Genomic DNA, 19,486 nt, shown 5'->3' on the forward strand with positions numbered 1-19,486 from the left:
TATTATGAAAAATTATAAAGAACCTTAATGAAATATAATAAAACCAGTTAGGTTACACTAACCCAGAACACAAATATCAAACAGAGAGACGACGGGGTGACCCAATCCAAACACGAATATCAAACAAAGAGAGTCAGAGAGAACCTGAAGCCGAGACGAGAGAGAGAGAGAAAGATCGCAAACCAGAGGAACTCGCAAAGCCGACAACAAAGGAGCGAACAGGCTTGCGCAAGGTAAAATCAGAAGGTCGCGACTTGACCAGAGATGTCGCGACTTCAGACCAGTAATCAGAAGTCTGTTGTGGCTTTGAAGAACCACATAGAAAACCTTTGCAACACAAGGAAGGCTTCGACCAATGAGTTCGAATGAAACCCTAGCTCTGATACCATGTAAGTCACTAAATATTTTTGTATATTCAACTTATATATCAATTACATCAAGACTAGTTTATATAACCCCAACAACTAACCAAAAAAGGAAATACAAGAATGGGACCAAAAAATAGAAATACAGTCATCACAATCATGCCTAATATATACAATGCCTAGTATATACGAATATATTCTCATAGATAGATGATCACACAATCGTTCCTATTCTGATTAATTGAAACAAGATTTTTACCATATATACAAAACTGATTAAAACAATACATGAGCAATACTAATTTTATTATCTCACTCATATTCAGAAATGACTTCTAACTTGCTGTCAAAAGACTTTCCACCTGTAGCAGTTCTGGGATTTGTGGTGGTAAATGGATTGGGGATCATGGCCAGAGTGTCTCCATCTCCTTCTAGCATTTAAACCACAACTTTCATCGAAGGCCGGTCTCTTGGGTACAACTGAATGCACCAAAGTCCCACAATTGTTATTTTCTTCACAATCTTATCATCTCCATCTTCCTCAACCACAATCCCCTGTTCATGATTTAAGCGGTCATAGATCCATTCAGGGAAGTAAACTTCGTTGGTATTCTGTGTTGTAACATGGGTATTCTTCCTCCCTCCAACCATTTCAAACAACAACATTCCAAAACTGTAGACATCTAATTTGTATGTTGCATTCCCAAAGTTCCTAGAGAACACTTCAGGTGCAATATAGCTTACGGTGCCCCTAGGAGCAGTCATGGATACAGTACTTTGTTCTTTCGAACATAGCTTGGCTAGACCAAAATCATAAATCTTAGGATTAAAGATGTGGTCCAACAGAATGTTATGAGGTTTAATATCGAAATAAAGGATTCATTGATCACACCCTAACCAAGTGAACATTTTTCCTGATTGGATGATATAAACTTCTCTAGCAAATCATTTGGCAAGTACTCACAAACGAGAGCTCTTTTAAACCCATCAGCACAGTATCCGACCAAGCGAACCACGTTGATGTGGTGAATTCTGCCTATTATTCCAACGTCATTGATGAAGTCATCCCCATTGCCCTTGACATCGTTGAGGATCTTGGTTGCAATGTGAATATCATTGGAAAACTTTCCCTTGTACACTGTTCCATAACCTCCTTGGCCTAGTTTTTCATTAAAATTATCAGTAATTTTCTTAATCTCTGCATAAGTGTATCTTGTAGGCTTGAGAGCTCTGTAATACTCCAAAAATCTTTCAATTTTTGTTTGATCCTCTTTCTTTGATTTATTTGATCTGTGGACAAGATATATTGTTACCATAACTACAAGAAGAAGAAACAAGCCGAAAGGGATCACACCTGCAAATTTAAACAACCAAATTAGGAGGGAAGACTCCTTCTCTAGAAAAATCAAGGGAAGAAGCATATAGAAAATTCACCTTTAAGAACTTGGCTTTTTGTTTCACCTGTAAAAGACAAACTAGATCAAACAGTTAGTCATTCATAAAATTATATGATTTATTTGCTATAGGTTTTCAGGATGAAAGCTCTTTCATTTGTCAAGAAGTGCCATAGTTTGTGGAGAGATCTGATGGTTACTCCAATGAGTCACATGACAGTGAAAATCGCCTAATTAATTTGTAGGCCGATGTGACTCTTAGGACTCTGTTTGGATCATGATTTTGGAAATTAAAATGAGAAAGGTGAGGAAGATGTGAATGAAATATAACCTAAATTTTTTTATTTTTCTTTTTCAAATCTCTATCCAAAATCCTTGATACTGAAAGTAAAACAAGGGGGAAACTAGTAGTAGAGGGACGAAGGAGTACTTGCAGCTTGTTTTCCAGGTGGAGGAGCATCCGTAGTAGTTGATGGTGGGTTAGGGTTAGGAATATTACTGTGAGAACATTCAGTTTCATTATGTTTTTCGCTGCTATTGTTATTCCTCCTCCTCAATCTACAACACTTGACCATTTTTTCACAACTCCCACATATGGGCTTGAACCAACTCAATCGACAGACGAGAAAACCATATGGAGAAGGATCCATTGATGTTACGGTATTTAACTTTCTGCAAGATAATAGGGACTGCTGGATTAAAAAATCATCAGGTACCGCATAGACCACTTGGCCTTGGCTGCTGTTATGGCTATTATTTGTGATTGGAAACGATGAATATCTATTATATGCATATTCTGTATCATACCATTCCAAAGGATAGGTTTGGTTTGTTGAGGAGGGACAACTGAAAAGGCTAAACTTACTTCCGTAAAGTGGTGAAAATTTGAAGGGAGAGGCCGCTAAATTGTTGTTTAGATTTAGCAGAAGTTGTTCGAGAAAACAACCAATTGGGTCATATATATATAACAACTGGTCTCTGTAATTGATTACCATGACGAATACCTTGGCAGTCCCAAAAAATAGGAGCTCAAGCAGGGTATGTTTGGCTAGGGAGCAGGATAGTTTAATTCTAGGATACCCATAGTGATTTGGTTGATGGTCCTTCAGCTAGAATGGGAACCGGATGTTTGGGCTGTCATCTCCACACCTACGTGTCACCGCGCATTCATCTAAATCTCGTGGTCGTGGTTGTGGTTGTGGTTGTGGTTCTCCTCCAACTCCAAGAAATCCTGCAGCCAATACTACTGCTTGGAGCTAAAACTGTTGGAAAATTGGTTTTATAAAGGCTTATTTTGGGCCAACTTTAATCCCAAAATTGAATGGGCCCCAAACGTCTTTTGGGGTGGGTCCGAAGAGATGACGTGTTCCTTGCCGCATGGCAAGTCACACAGTGAAGATAGTTCGTCAAAATCATTTATGAGTGAATGGAAAGTTGACGTCATTTTTGGGTTCATGGAATTGGACATTTAAAGAATTAAATGTGGGTTTCCTTGAAATGGGTTATTCCACATTGAAATTTTAAGAGAGGCTGTATATGTATATAAGCTCTAGAGTACAATACTTGGGTTGGGCTCCAAAGGGCACCCCAAGTTTGTAGAAAGGAGGAGTTATGGACAAATGAAACCTTAGCCCAAGCCACCACATGCCCGCGCACGCACCGCCGCCGCCCGTCCGTCCGGGCATGGGTATGGGTTATGGATCGGGTCGGCTCTACTATTAATTTTTTGGACAAAATTTATTTCAATTTTTAATGAAATCAGATTCAAATTTTGTGCCGAAAATTGAATTAATTTTATGTCCACTTTTATCTCATTTAGCCCGAAAATTCCAAACAGGTTAACTGCCCAGCAGTTACTGTTTTGAACCAGCAGCAGTTATCTGTTTGAATCTACCACCAGATCTGTTTGAATTCAAACAGTATTTATTCAATTCTAAATTGTACCTGTTCACTTCTTGTATGTACCTGTTCGGGTCAGGTATTTTGCCTTTAAATTGAAGGTTGTTCCAGCAGTCTTGGGAATCCAAAAAAATAGTCTGAAATTTCCTTTTTCTTACTGTCTAGATTTTATCCATTTGCATTATTCTTCATTCTAGTTTTAGGAAAAAATTAGAGAGAGTATAGAACACAAGTTCTAGTTCACTGGACAAATTTGTTTGGAGTGCTACTACAAATTTGTAAAGATCATTGTATCCTAGGAGATATACGCCACTTAACTGTAAGCACCGTAGCGAGGCGAATCTGTCTTAAGGACAGAGTGGCACACACTCGACTTGGCCTTTAAATATTCTTCGGTTCAGTAAAATAATTTTGGTACGTTATTTATTTTATTTGTTTGATTTTGTTTCAATTTATTTATTGTACACAGAAGATTGTTCCAACAATCTTAAGACAAGTTCAAATTATTTTGTTTACAGAATTTTTCGTTTATTTCCTTTCTTCTTCCTTCTTTCTTCTTTCTTCTTTCTTCTTCTTACAAAAATTATTTTCTGTGATTTTACAAACTAATATTCTGGTTGGAAAACAAATAGTAGTAATATACTGTTTGACAGATAGTAGCAATATACTGTCTATTTTCTTTGACAACTAGTAGTAATATACTGGTGTCATTAACAATTCAGAATATTTATTTGTGAAATTGTGTTAGAAATTAATTTTTTTTTTCAGAAATTATTTTCTGAGAGTTCATTAATTAAAAATTCTATTTTAGTTTTTTTAATTATTGAAGTGTTACAGAAATTTAATTTTCTGTGTGGAATTAATTTGGTTAAATAAAATTTTATTTTATTTTCAAATTAAGTGAAAAATAAAAAATTACATTCTTGTTTCTTTTATTTTTACAGAATTTAATTCTGTGAATTTGGATTAATTTTTTGTGTAGTATAAATTCTAATTATAATTTTGTTTTATAATTTAGAATTCATGGCTACTGAAACTAATGCCCAAACAAGTACTAGTGTGGTGGCAGCAATTGCACCAACCCCCTCTCCTGTTGTGACAGTATCGGTAAATCACGATGAGAAGGCAGAGAAGTTCTCAGGAACTAATTTTAAAAGATGGCAACATAAAATGTTGTTCTATCTTACAACTTTGAACCTGGCTCGTTTTCTCCGTGAGGATGCTCCTTTTTTTAAAGAGGATGAAACCGACCGGCAAGTGGTTGCTGCGGTCGATGTCTGGAAACATGTTAATTTCCTTTGCCAGAACTACATCTTGAATGTACTTGACAACACATTATACAATGTCTACTGTCCTATCAAGACAGCAAAGGAACTTTGGGAGTCTTTGGAGAAAAAGTACAAAATGGAAGATGCCAGCTCAAAAAAAATTTGTGGTTGGCAAATTCCTGGACTTTGTGATGATTGATTCTAAGACTGTGATCAACCAAGTTCAAGATCTCCAACTCATTATGCATAACATTCACGCAGAAGGCATGTCTCTTAGTGAACCCTTCCAAGTTACAACCTTAATTGAGAACTTACCACAAGGTTGGAAGGAATTCAAGAACTACCTCAAACACAAGCGCAAAGAAATGTCTTTGGAAGAATTGATTGTGCGTTTGAGGATTGAGGAGGACAACCTCAATTCTAAAAAGCAGGCTAGTAAGCATCTTATAGAGTCTAAGGCAAATGTAGTGGAACATGCTCCAAAAGCAAAGAAACGGAAGTTTTCTGGAGAAAGTTTATCACAAGGCTCTAAATAGGGAAAAAATAAAAAGTACAAGTTTAATGGCAAATGTTACATCTGTGACAAAGAGGGACAACGAGCAAAGATTGTTGTAGCAAAGGCAAAAGCAGAAGCAGAAGAAGAACAAGCAAGAAGCCTGCTCAAGCCCATATGACCGAAGTAGACAATATTTCCAATGGTGTAGATGACATCAATCTTTTTGCAGTTGTTTCCGAGGCAAATCTTGTCGGAAATCCTAAAGAATGGTGGGTGGACACTGGTGCTACTCGCCACATTTGTGCCGACAAAAGATGTTCACATCTTATTCTACAGTGGACAACGGTGAACAACTTTTTATGGGCAACTCCTCAACTTTCAAAGTTGAAGGACAAGGGAAGATTGTTCTGAAAATGACATCTGGAAAGGAACTCACTCTCAACAATGTGTTGTATGTACCGGACATTTGCAAGAATCTTGTTTCTGGATCTTTGTTGAGTAAGAATGGGTTTAGGCTAGTGTTTGAGAGTGATAAATTTGTACTTACTAAGAATGGGATGTATGTAGGAAAAGGTTACATGTCTGATGGCCTTTTCAAGATGAATGTAATGACCATTGTACCCTCAGTTATTAATAAAAATATATCTTCTTCTTACTTGCCCGAGTCTTCAAATTTATGGCATGGTAGACTTGGACATGTTAATTATGAATCTCTGCATAGATTAATTAATATGGAATGTTTACCTAAATTTGGCATTGATTCAAATCATAAATATGAAATTTGCATTGAGGGAAAATTATCCAAAACTCCTTTTCATTCAATTGAAAGAAGTACGGAATCACTTGAATTAATTCATAGTGATATTTGTGATTTTAAATCAATTCAAACAAGAGGTGGGAAAAAGTATTTTATCACTTTTATAGATGATTATACTAGATATAGTTATGTTTATTTAATTCAAACCAAGGATGAAGCTTTGGAAACTTTCATTCAATATAAGAATGAAGTTGAAATTAACTTGGTAAGAAAATCAAAAAACGAAAAAAGTGATAGAGGTGGTGAATATGAATCACCTTTCGGTGAGTTTTGTAAAGAACGGGGAATAATTCATCAAACCTCCGCTCCTTACTCACCTCAGCAAAATGGAATTGCTGAAAGGAAAAATAGGACTTTAAAAGTAATGATGAATGCCATGTTAATAAGTTCTGGATTACCTCAAAACTTGTGAGAGGAAGCAATACTTTGTGCTAATTATATTTTAAATAAAGTACCCCAAAAGAAAATAAATCAAACACCTTATGAATTGTGGCATGGAAGAGTGTCATCCTACAAATACTTAAAAGCGTGGGGGTGTTTGGCTAAAGTGGTTATTCTTAGTCCTAAAAAGACTAAGATAGATCCTAAAACTGTTGATTGCATTTTCATTGGTTATGCTAAGAATAGTAGTGCATATCAGTTTTTGATTTATAAATTAGAACATTCCGAAATGCATGTAAATATTATTATTGAATCTCGGAATGCATCTTTCTTTGAACAGGTGTTTCCAAATAAAACTAGACAAGAGACTAGTAATAATAAAAGATCTTTTGATGCTATTACTAGTAATGATCAAGAACAAGATCAAGAGCAAGAGATAGATCAAGATGAGGAAGATGAACCTAGGCGTAGTAAACGTGCTAGAACCTCAAAATCTTTTGGTCTAGATTTTCTAACTTTTTTGTTAGAAAATGAGCTTTTAACTTTTAAAAATGCTATGTCCAGTCCTGAAGCTCCTTCATAGAAAGAAGCTGTCAATAGTGAAGTTGAATCCATCTTGCAAAATCACACTTGGGAATTGGTGGATTTGCCACCAGGTTGTAAACCTCTTGGATATAAGTGGATTTTCAAAAGAAAAATGAAAACAGATGGATCAATTTACAAATACAAGGCAAGACTTGTGGTCAAATGGTATAGACAAAAAGAAGGTCTAAATTACTTTGACACATACTCACCGGTTACTAGAATATCATCCATTAGAATACTAATTGCTATTGCGTCTTTGTACAATCTAGAAATTCATCAAATGGATGTGAAAACCGTTTTCTTAAATAGTGAGTTAGATGAAGAAATTTACATGGAACAACCAAAAGGTTTTTTGTTCCAGGAAAAGAAAAGAAAGTGTGTAAATTGGTTAAATCATTATATGGTTTAAAACAAGCACATAAGCTATGGCATGAGAAATTTGACAAGGCAATGGTGTCAAATGGATTTAAAATTAATGAGTGTGACAAATGTGTTTATATTAAAAACACAGACAAAGGTTATGTCATTGTATGTCTTTATGTGGATGATATGCTCATCATAGGTAGTAATAATGACATGATTAAAACTACCAAGAAAATCTTGAATAAACATTTTGACATGAAGGACATGAGCATTGCTAATGTAATTCTTGGTATGAAAATTACCAAAACATCATAAGGTTATGCTTTGTCACAATCTCATTACATTGAGAAAATACTTGATAAATTTAACAAAGATGATAATCATCTTGCTAGAACACCTGTAGATGTTAATTTGTTTCTATCTAAGAATGTATAGGAAAGTATTTCTCAATTAGAGTATGCCCAAATTATTGGAAACTTAATGTACTTGATGAACTGCACTCGCCTGGATATAGCTTATGCAGTAAGTAAATTAAGTAAATATACAAGTAATCCTGGAGTAGAATACTGGAAAACGATTATAAGGGTTCTAAGATATCTCCGATTTACTCATAACATTGGACTGAATTATACTAGATATCCAGTAGTACTTGAAGGTTACTGTGATGCAAACTGGATATCGGATACTAGAGACTCAAAATCCACTAGTGGGTATGTTTTTACTCTTGGTGGGGCAGTTGTATCTTGGAAATCTTCTAAACAAACTTGCATAGCTAGGTCTACCATGGAATCAGAATTCATAGCTTTAGATAAAGCTGGGGAAGAAGCAGAATGACTTCGCCACTTCCTTGAAGATATTTCAATATGGCCAAAACCGGTGCCTGTTATATGTATACATCACGATAGTCAATCAACAATAGGTAGAGCACAGGGTCATATGTATAACGGTAAGCCACGGCACATTCGCCGTTGACATAACACCGTGAGACAACTACTCTCTAATGGAATTATTTCCATTGAATATGTGAAGTCTAAAGACAACATAACGAATCCACTAACCAAAGGGTTAACAAAAGAGTTAGTTGAGAATTCATCGAGGGGAATGGGACTTAAGCCTATTAAATAAGAGTTACCACAACGGCAACCCAACCTAGTTGACTGGAGATTCCAAGATCTAGGTTCAAAGGAACAACCGAGTTGTGTATGACTCAGAAGGATCACTGGAGAGTCAAGCTCCTATCCATTTCTATGATGAAATAGTGATGTCTGCAGCGTTTTAGGTTAAATACTTTTAATGATTCTTACATCTAGGTAAACCTAGTGAAGTATGGCATGATACTTTTCATAAGAATCACCTATGTGAGTGTAAACTGGGCCGGTTCTATGAGATTTGTAAAGGGCTACAATTCTCTAGAGCACTCATGAAAGACCAGGTTGTTCAGGGCCAAAATGAACACAATAGTGAGAACTAAACTGTGTCTGGAGATATATTGTGTGAGTTCTATTGTCTTGCTTTACACAAACGGCTGAACAATTCAAGACATCATGTTCACTAGTTAGCTAGTAAATCCGATAGTGCCTCACAAGGGAAAATTCAAAGCCAAAAGCTACCTATCATTTGCAAAATATTTTCAATTTCTGTACTCTCTGTAATTAGATCATGTTGTTGCATTTTCTCTCCGTCAAATTCCATTCATGTGGGGGATTGTTGGAAAATTGGTTTCATAAAGGCTTATTTTGGGCCAACTTTGAGCCCAAAATTGAATGGGCCCCAAACGTCTTTTGGGGTGGGTCCAAAGAGGAGACGTGTTCTTTGCCGCACAGCAAGTCACACAGTGAAGACGGTTCATCAAAACCATTTATGAGTGAATGGGAAGTTGACGTCGTTTTCGGGTTCATGGAATTGGACATTTAAAGAATTAAATGTGGGTTTCTTAAAATAGGTTGTCCCACATTGAAACTTTAAGAGAGCTTGTATATGTATATATGCCCTAGACTACAATACTTGGGTTGGGCCCCAAGGGACACCCCAAGTTTGTAGAAGGAAGGAGTTATGGATAAATGAAACCTTAGCCCAAACCACCACACACGCGCACTGCCGCTGTCCGGCCGGCCGTGCCGGGCGCGGTTGTGGGTTGGGTCGGTTCTAATATTAATTTTTTAGACAAAATTTATTTCAATTTTTAATGAAATCAAATTCAAATTTTGTGCCGAAAATTGAATTAATTTTATGTCCACTTTTATCTCCTTCAGCCTGAAAATTCCAAACAGGTTAACTGCCCAGCAGTTACTGTTTTGAACCAGCAGCAGTTATCTGTTTGAATTTGCCACCAAATCTGTTTGAATTCAAACAATATCTGTTCAATTCTAAATTGCACCTGTTCACTTCTTGTATGTACCTATTCGAGTCAGGTATTTTGCCTATAAATTGAAGGTTGTTCCAGCAGTCTTGGGAATCCAAAAAAATAGTCTGAAAATTTCATTTTTCTTACTGTCCAGATTTTATCTGTTTGCATTATTCTTCATTCTAGTTTTAGGAAAAAATTAGAGAGAGAATAGAATACAGGTTCCAGTTCGCCAGACAAATTTGTTTGGAGTGCTACTACAAATTTGTGAAGATCATTGTATCCTGGAAGATAGACGCCACTTAACTGTATGCACCGTAGCGGGGCGAATCTGTCTTAAGGACAGAGTATCACAGACTCAACTTGGTCTTTAAATATTCTTCGATTCGATAAAATAATTTCAGTACGTTATTTATTTTATTTGTTTAATTTTGTTCCAATTTATTTATTGTTTACAAAAGATTGTTTTAACAGAAACAACAACAAGAGAAAAACAGAGAACAAGAGGAAGACGAAGAATGTAAAACCCAAGTTTTGAATATTATTATTTTTGGATAGATTGGTAATTACATTAATTTATATGGGTCACTTAATAATATCAAGAATTAGTTATGAGGTGGCAAGATAATTTCTATTACTGAGATGGATAATTTTGTAATTTTAAGAAATTAGGTTAATAACCCTAAATATATATATATATATATATATGTATATATAAAAATAAAAAGAGGGAAAAAGGGGGTTCCATATTTCTTTTTATCACGACTGCGCAGTGCATCCTTAGGAGGAACGACAGTTGAAAATTGAAGCCACTAAATGTTCTTGTTTGCCCATTGACTGAGGTATTTTTGCCCCATTGTTTACTTTATGTAAAGGGATCAATTGTTTATTATATTATGTACAGGGGTCAATAGGTAGTGAGATGGTTTTGGGAAGGAAATTTGTGTGGATACCTAAATATTGAGAGTTTGGATGCATGGAGCAACATGTATGTGCAATTGTTTGGGTTATTGGAAACAGTGCAAATTATTATGTAGGTGTAGTTTTGCAATAGAATTTGGTATATTAGATAAGGTGTGTTTAACTATTAAATTAAGGGAATTGATTTGATATTTCTTGTATATTAAAGCATCTCATATATGTAGTGGGTTCTTGTGGATATGTGAAAGACACAAAAATATTAATTTGTTTGAGGTTATATTTATTAGGTTCGTGCGATTGAAGTGGTGGAGTTGAGTATTTGAGATTAGTTTGGGAAATATTAGTTTAGCTGTTTGAGGTAAGTAACCCTCTATCACTGTTGGTGCATTTTTTTTTTATGCCTATTGAATCGTTTAAAATTATAAGTATTTATTCATAGCCTCCATGTTCTCTTAAAATAAAATATGGGTCAAGCATAAAATAGCATCGAATATTATTATGAAAATTATTTGAAAATTTTATGGAACTATTATGAAAATTGTACTAAATGTTTATTTTGAAAATATCGAATATTTTGTTTAAAAGTTGTGTATTGTTGAATTTTGAACATCACTCTAGTCTGACTATGATTTGGACCCTAGCCAATGGGGGTTATTTATTGGCACAGAAACTAGTTTCTTTTGGGGCTTTACCACCGGCCTATGTGTGGTTCTGACCCTTGTCACGGGCTAAGTGATCGTAGTCATTAAGACTTGGGTTTTGTGAATCAAATCATTGAACCATCTGAATATCGAACCATTGATTTGAACAATGAATTACTTTGAATTATCTTGTTGGCTTTTCATTTAAAATGTGTTGTACATTGTTTATTTTTAGCTATGAAACTATCTTACAAATAATTGTTCATTTATTGAACTGTAGAAAAATTTATATTTATTGGTTATCGATTTATTTATAAAATTTTTTGCACTTGATCCAGCTGGCCGTGATGGTTGGTTATTTACTGGGCTTTCTAGCTTACCCTTATTTTTTTTTTCAGATTCTGAAGAGTAGAGCTGCAGGGGATTTTTATATGTGGGAGTGCCGAGAGTAGGACTTTGAATTAACTACTTGGATTATTGTTTTGTTAATGGATTTTATTAGTGGACTTGGTGGATAATTTCATATGATAAGAATAATCAATTTTCATGGATTTTAGCATTATGATAATTAAGGATTTAATTGGAGTATTTTACATTGTTGGTTATGTGTTGGACTCTTAGCCTTGCATGCTCACTTAAATGAGTGTGCGGCGTTGTCACGGAGCTTGGGGCATGACAATTTTGTGGTATCAGCGCCAGGTTGTAATTTTAAAGGCTGGTATAAAATAGTGGTGAGATTGGGTAGATGTAGGATTGGGAACGCTTATAATTTGATATAATGTTAATTTTATTTTATTTTTATTTTTTTTATGTTATAGGAGCTTGAGAATAGAATAAGATGAGGTTTTATTATTGATGCATTTAGGTTACGATGGAACATGAGAAGACATTGGCAAATATGGCTAGGAATACACGTCAGGGTCAAATGAATCGACGAACTGGTAGTAACAATCGGCGAGGGAACGTGACTAATAATGGTAGTGGTTCTCAAGTAGTCGGAGGAAATCAGGGGCAAGAGTTGGGACAACAAGAACAAGCTGCAATCCCCAATCCAATTGAAATGGTTCAAGTGCTTCAGGCGTTGGCCGGGGTGGTGCAACAACAAACCACCATAGGGAATAACTTGACTAGACTTATGGAGCAACAACAGCGGATGCAGCCAGGTGTTGGGCCACAACCAAGGCCACGTTGTAACATTACTGAGTTTAAGAAGATAGCCTTGGCATTTGACGGAGCCACAGACCCTTTGGAGGCTGAAAAATGGTTGACAGAAATGGAAAAGTTGTTTCCCGTTTTTTAGTGTACGGATGATCAGAAGGTGACCTATGCTACGTTTATGCTACAAGGGATAGCTAATGATTGGTGGCAGATGGAGAAGTGCATACACGAGCATGATGCCAACCCCTATACATGGGAAAGGTTTAAGAATGCATTCAATGAGAAATACTTCCCTAGGAGTGTTCGTCTACAAAAACAGAGGGAATTTTTGAAGTTAGAGCAAGGGAATAAGACGGTTGCAGAATATGAAGTTAAGTTTACGAAGTTGTCTAAATTTGCATCAGCATTTGAAGCAGATGAGGATAGCAGAGCACGAAAGTTTGAAGGTGGACTAAGAACGAACATTATGCAACAGGTGGTTCCTTTCGAGTTACCTACTTTTGGAGCAGTGTTGAATAAGGCTTTGTTGGTTGAGAGTGGCCTCACTAGAGCCCAAGAAGAGAAAGAAGAGAATTATAAGAAGAGGCCTAGTTCTTCCAACTTCCAAACTAACAATTCGAAGGGCAATATGCTAAGAGACAAAACACTTCTTCGGTTAGGAGTTGGGGAACTATGGGTAGTAGTGTTGATAAGAAGAATGATCGGGTACAATGCACTAGGTGTAATGGATTCCATCGGGATAGTGAGTGTCGTTGGAATACTGGGGCTTGTTTCTCTTGCGGGCAACAGGGGCACAGGATAGTTGATTGCCCTAACCGGAAGGGGCATGAGATTGAACAGAAAACATGGACAAATAAAGGAGCATCAACAGACAAAGGGTCTTCAGGAAGTCAAAAGAAAAATGGAGGTCATAAGCCAAAGACTTAGGGTCGAGTGTACGCACTCACGTAACAAGATGTTCAGACTTCCAACACGGTGGTGTCAGGTACTGTTTTAGTGTCTTCTGTTTATGCACATGTGTTATTTGATTCTGGCGCTACAAATTCATTTGTGTCTATGGGATTTGTTGAGAAACATGGATGGAAATGTGTCTCTAGAGAGATCGACTTATGTGTTGAAATCCCGATAGGAGGTGTTATGGTTGCTGACTTAATTTGCAAATCTCGTGTGGTTAGTATAGATGACAGAAAATTGCTTGTAGACTTAACTGTTTTAGATATGCAGGACTTTGACATAATTCTTGGAATGGATTGGTTGGCAACCAATTATGCTTCTGTTGATTGTCGAGGAAAAATGGTAGTATTTCAGATTCCTAATCAACCAGAAATTTGTTTTGTGGATAGTGGAGTTAACACTCCTCTTTTGGTAATCTCAGCTTTGCAAGCTAGACAGTTGTTAAGGAATGGTTGCGAGGGCTATTTAGCTTCTGTGAGAGATACCCGTGAGACTGAATTAAAGTTAGAGGATATTCTAGTTGTGAAGGAATTTCCCGATGTTTTTCCTGAAGAGTTACCAGGGTTGCCACTAGATAGAGAGATTGAGTTTGCCATTAAATTGATACCCGGTACGGGTCCTATCTCCAAGGCTCCGTATCGGATGGCTCCAGCAGAGTTGAAAGAGTTGAAGGAACAGTTACAAGAGTTACTAGATAAGGGCTTTATTAGGCCTAGTGTTTCTCCTTAGGGTGCGCCTGTTTTATTTGTGAAAAAGAAGGATGGTAGTTTTCACCTTTGCATTGATTATCGAGAGTTGAACAAGATGACAATCCGAAATAAATATCCTTTGCCTAGGATAGATGACCTATTTGATCAGTTGCAAGGAGCACAAGTCTTTTCTAAGATTGACCTTCGTTCTGGCTATCATAAGTTAAAGGTTAAGGCGGAAGATATACCTAAGATAGCCTTTCGAACTAGGTATGGGCATTATGAATTTTTAGTGATGCCGTTTGGGTTGACCAATGCGCCTGCAGCTTTTATGGATTTAATGAACAGAGTATTTAAACCCTTCTTAGATCAGTTTGTGGTAGTTATTATTGATGACATTCTTGTGTATTCGAAGAGTAAAGAGCAGCACGAAGAACATCTGAGAATAGTGTTGCAGATATTAAGGGAGAAGAAGTTATTTTCTAAATTAAAGAAGTGTGAATTTTGGTTGGAGAGTGTATCATTTTTGGGTCATGTGATATCTAAAGATGGGGTGTCTGTTGACCCCAAGAAAGTGAAGGTGGTGGTGGAGTGGAATCGGCCTACTAGTGTCACTGAAATTCGTAGCTTCTTGGGTTTAGCAGGATATTATAGAAGGTTTGTTGAGGGATTTTCCCGAATTTCTATGCCTTTAACTCGTTTAACACAAAAAATGGTTAAATTTGAGTGGTCTGATGATTGTGAGAAGAGTTTCCAAGATCTAAAGAGTCGATTGATGTGTGCTCCAGTACTTATAGTTCCGTCCGGAGATGAAGGTTTTACCATCTATAGTGATGCATCGAAGATGGGCTTGGGTTGTGTCCTGATGCAGAATAATAAGGTAGTGACATACGCGTCTAGGTAGTTGAAGCCATATGAGCAGAATTATCCTACGCATGATTTGGAGTTGGCTGCCGTGGTGTTTGCATTAAAAATCTGGAGGCACTACCTGTATGAGGTGAAATGTGAGATATTCACTGATCATAAAAGTTTGAAGTATATTTTCACTCAAAAAGAATTGAATATGAGGCAAAGGAGATGGTTGGAGCTACTAAAGGACTATGATTTGACAATCAATTATCATCCAGGAAAAGCCAATGCAGTGGCGGATGCCTTGAGTAGAAAGACCCCGAGTAATTTGGCTACCTTGATCACTGACCAAAAGAATATCTTGGAGGACTTGCAGAGGTTGAATATTGAGATTAGATGGCATAACCATGGAGTGCAGTTGGCAAACCTTAGGGTTCAACCCACATTGATTGATAGAATTAAAGATGCTCAATGAAGAGATCCTCAGTTGCAAAAACTTAAAGCTGAAATGGAAATAGGGCTACAGATAGAATTTTGTATGCATAACGATGGAACCTTGAGGTTTAGAGAGAGGTTGTGTGTGCCTAATGATTTGGAGCTCAAGAGAGAAATCCTGAAAGAAGCTCACAGTTCAGGATATACGGTACACCCAGGGAGCACTAAAATGTATAAAGACTTGAAGAGGAACTTTTGGTGGAATAATATGAAGAGGGAAATTGCTCAGTATGTTGCTCAATGTTTGGTATGTCAACAAGTGAAAGTTGAACATCAGAGACCTGCAGGTAAGTTACAACCTCTTCCTATTCCCGAGTGGAAGTGGGAACATATTACCATGGATTTTGTGACAGGGTTGCCTAGGACCCAAGGTGGGAACAATGCTATTTGGGTTATCGTTGATCGATTGACCAAATCCGCTCACTTTCTAGCTTTTAAGGTGGGGTTCTCCTTAGAGAGGTTTGCAAAACTATATATCAAAGAAATTGTGACGTTGCATGGTATTCCGATGACCATAGTGTCGGACAAAGATAGCAGATTTGTATCTATGTTTTGGAGGAGTTTGCATGCAGCTTTGGGTACTAGTTTGAATTTTAGCACTGCCTTTCATCCTCAAACTGATGGACAGTCAGAGAGAACTATTCAAACCTTGGAAGACATGTTAAGGGCTTGTGTTATTGATCTTGGAGGTTCTTGGGATGAGCATTTGGCCTTAGTGGAATTCTCTTATAATAATAGTTATCATGCGAGCATTCAGATAGCACCATATGAGGCTTTATATGGACAGAAGTGTAGATCACCTATTTGTTGGGATGATGTGGGCGAAAGGAAGTTGTTAGGGCCTGAGATTGTGCAACAAACAGTGGACAAGATCAATCTTATTAGAGAGCGACTTCGCACTGCACAGAGTAGACATAAAAGTTATGCAGATAACAGGAGACGCGATTTGGTGTTTGGGGTTGGAGACCATGTGTTCCTTAAGGTGTCTCCTATGAAAGGAGTAATGAGATTTGGTGTTCGTTGTAAACTAAGTCCTAGATTTGTTGGACCATTTGAGGTTTTAGATCGAATTGGAGAGGTAGCTTACAGACTTCCTCTACCACCTTCACTAGCTGGAGTTCATAATGTTTTTCATGTCTCAATGTTAAGGAAGTATATACCGGATCCTAGTCATGTGATTGATCATGCACCATTGCAGTTTAAAGAGGATTTGACATATGAGGAACACCCTATACGAATTGTTGATAGGAAGGAACAGGTTTTGAGGCGTCGAGTCATCCACTATGTTAAGGTTCAATGGAGTAATCACTCAGAAAGAAAAGCAACTTGGGAACTCGAGGATGAAATGAAACGAAAGCATCCACAACTTTTTGAGACTTCAGGTATGTCAAATTTCGAAGACAAAATTTCTTTTAAGGAAGGAATGATGTAAAACCCAAGTTTTGAATATTATTATTTTTGGATAGATTGGTAATTACATTAATTTATATGGGTCACTTAATAATATCAAGAATTAGTTATGAGGTGGCATGATAATTTCTATTACTGAGATGGATAATTTTGTAATTTTAAGAAATTAGGTTAATAACCCTAAATATATATATATATATATAAATAAAAAGAGGGAAAAAGGGGGTTTCATATTTCTTTTTATCACGACTGCGCAGTGCATCCTTAGGAGGAACGACAGTTGAAAATTGAAGCCACTGAATGTTCTTGTTTGCCCATTGACTGAGGTATTTTTGCCCCATTGTTTACTTTATGTAAAGGGATCAATTGTTTATTATATTATGTGCAGGGGTCAATAGGTAGTGAGATGGTTTTGAGAAGGAAATTTGTGTGGATACCTAAATATTGGGAGTTTGGATGCATGGAGCAACGTGTATGTGCAATTGTTTGGGTTATTGGAAACAGTGCAAATTATTATGTAGGTGTAGTTTTGCAATAGAATTTGGTATATTAGATAAGGTTTGTTTAACTATTAAATTAAGGGAATTGATTTGATATTTCTTGTATATTAAAGCATCTCATATATGCAGTGGGTTCTTGTGGATACGTGAAAGACACAAAAATATTAATTTGTTTGAGGTTATATTTATTAGGTTCGTGCGATTGAAGTGGTGGAGTTGAGTATTTGAGATTAGTTTGGGAAATATTAGTTTAGCTGTTTGAGGTAAATAACCCTCTATCACTATTGGTACATTTTTTTTTTATTCCTATTGAATCGTTTGAAATTATAAGTATTTATTCATAGCCCCCATGTTCTCTTAAAATAAAATATGGGTCAAGTATAAAATAGCATCGAATATTATTATGAAAATTATTTGAAAATTTTATGGAACTATTATGAAAATTGTACTAAATGTTTATTTTGAAAATATCGAATATTTTGTTTAAAAGTTATGTATTGTTGAATTTTGAACTTCACTCTAGTCTGACTATGATTTGGACCCTAGCCAATGGAGGTTATTTATTGGCACAAAAACTAGTTTCTTTTGGGGCTTTACCACCGGCCTATGTGTGGTTCTGAGCCTTGTCACGGGCTAAGTGACCGTAGTCATTAAGACTTGGGTTTTGTGAATCAAATCATTGAACCATCTGAATATCGAACCATCGATTTGAACAATAAATTACTTTGAATTATCTTGTTGGCTTTTTATTTAAAATGTGTTGTACATTGTTTATTTTTAGCATCTTACAAATAGTTGTTCATTTATTGAACTGTAGAAAAATTTATATTTATTGGTTATCGATTTATTTATAAAATTTTTTATACTTGATCCAGCTGGCCGTAATGGTTGGTTATTTACTGAGCTTTCTAGCTTATCCTTATTTTTTTTTTTTAGATTCTGAAGAGTAGAGCTTGCGAGATTTTTATATGTGAGAGTGCCAAGAGTAGGACTTTGAATTAAGTACTTGGATTATTATTTTGTTAATGGATTTTATTAGTGGACTTGGTGGATAGTTTCATATGATAAGAATAATCAATTTTCATGTATTTTAGCATTATGATAATTAAGGATTTAATTAGAGTATTTTACATTGTTGGTTATGTGTTGGACTCTTAACCTTACATGCTCACTTAAATGAGTGTGCGGCGTTGTCACGGAACTTGGGGCGTAGTAAATAACATCATGGCTATTTCCAATTTTAATTTCCTTTGTGGAGTTCCAAATTCAATGCCTCGTCCTCATCCTCATCCTCATCCTCATCCTGTCTTTCTATATTGATGCTAATTGCTCGCTTGACTTCAAGTCCTCATCTTCATCCTCCCCCTCTCTCTCTCTCTCTCTATATATATATATATATATATTTATATATATTAATGCTAATTGCTTGCTTGACTTCACGTCAAACCTACGTACATGGCAAAGCGCTGTGACGAAAAAACAATCAAACAAAACCGTGTAGTTCTAAAGTTTAACCCACTTCGTTGCAATTACTTGGTTAGTATCTATTGTCTTCAATGAAACTCTCTCTCTCTCTCTCTATTGATGCTAACAACAATGATAAAGATCACTAATTTTGGAGCTTTAAAAGATCACTAATGACAAGACACTCAATAAAAAAAGAAAAAAAATACAACACCAAGGCCAAAATATCAAATCATTCATAGTGAGGCCCAGTGCCACATCATTAGTGACAGCACTAATTAGTGCTCTCACTCATTTTTCTTGATGCTAATTGCTGTTTGACTTCAAGTCAAACATACGTACATGGCAAAGCGCTGCGAGAAAAAAAAAATCAAACAAAACCGTGTGGTTTTGAAGTTTGACCCACTTCGTTGCAATTACTTGGTTGGTATCTATTGTTTTCAATGAAACTCTCTCTCTCTCTGTATTGATGCTAATTGCTCGCTTGATTTCA

General features: G+C 36.2%; 2 protein-coding genes across 2 annotated transcripts; one reads left to right on the forward strand and one right to left on the reverse strand.

Moving 5' to 3' along the window:
• Positions 1-1,258: 1,258 nt before the first annotated feature.
• LOC114265571 (rust resistance kinase Lr10-like) lies at positions 1,259-2,409 on the reverse strand. Its single transcript, XM_082885516.1, has 3 exons — positions 2,190-2,409; positions 1,800-1,826; positions 1,259-1,719 (listed from the first exon to the last, which is right to left on the reverse strand). The coding sequence occupies exons 1-3, from the start codon at positions 2,407-2,409 to the stop codon at positions 1,259-1,261; spliced, it is 708 nt and encodes a 235-aa protein (XP_082741642.1).
• An 11,279-nt stretch (positions 2,410-13,688) lies between these two features.
• LOC145798058 (uncharacterized) lies at positions 13,689-17,051 on the forward strand. The gene is made up of 3 exons (XM_082885517.1): positions 13,689-14,301; positions 14,824-15,155; positions 16,377-17,051. The coding sequence occupies exons 1-3, from the start codon at positions 13,689-13,691 to the stop codon at positions 17,049-17,051; spliced, it is 1,620 nt and encodes a 539-aa protein (XP_082741643.1).
• Positions 17,052-19,486: the final 2,435 nt, after the last annotated feature.

This window comes from Camellia sinensis, chromosome 8 (assembly GCF_055761805.1).
Source record: "Camellia sinensis isolate YWXY chromosome 8, ASM5576180v1, whole genome shotgun sequence".
Classification (NCBI taxonomy): domain Eukaryota; kingdom Viridiplantae; phylum Streptophyta; class Magnoliopsida; order Ericales; family Theaceae; genus Camellia; species Camellia sinensis.

Bases quoted from the DNA above. Each gene is read 5' to 3' on its own strand.
- LOC145798058 (XM_082885517.1), top strand. From the start codon at position 13,689: ATGGGATTTGTTGAGAAACATGGATGGAAATGTGTCTCTAGAGAGATC. The intron at 14,302-14,823 runs GTGTTTCTCCTT...TGATATCTAAAG, and splicing joins TAAGGGCTTTATTAGGCCTA to ATGGGGTGTCTGTTGACCCC. The intron at 15,156-16,376 runs GTAGTGACATAC...GCGAGCATTCAG, and splicing joins TCCTGATGCAGAATAATAAG to ATAGCACCATATGAGGCTTT.
- LOC114265571 (XM_082885516.1), bottom strand. From the start codon at position 2,409: ATGGATCCTTCTCCATATGGTTTTCTCGTCTGTCGATTGAGTTGGTTC. The intron at 1,827-2,189 runs GTACTCCTTCGT...TGTCTTTTACAG, and splicing joins ACCTGGAAAACAAGCTGCAA to GTGAAACAAAAAGCCAAGTT. The intron at 1,720-1,799 runs GTGAATTTTCTA...TTAAATTTGCAG, and splicing joins AAAAAGCCAAGTTCTTAAAG to GTGTGATCCCTTTCGGCTTG.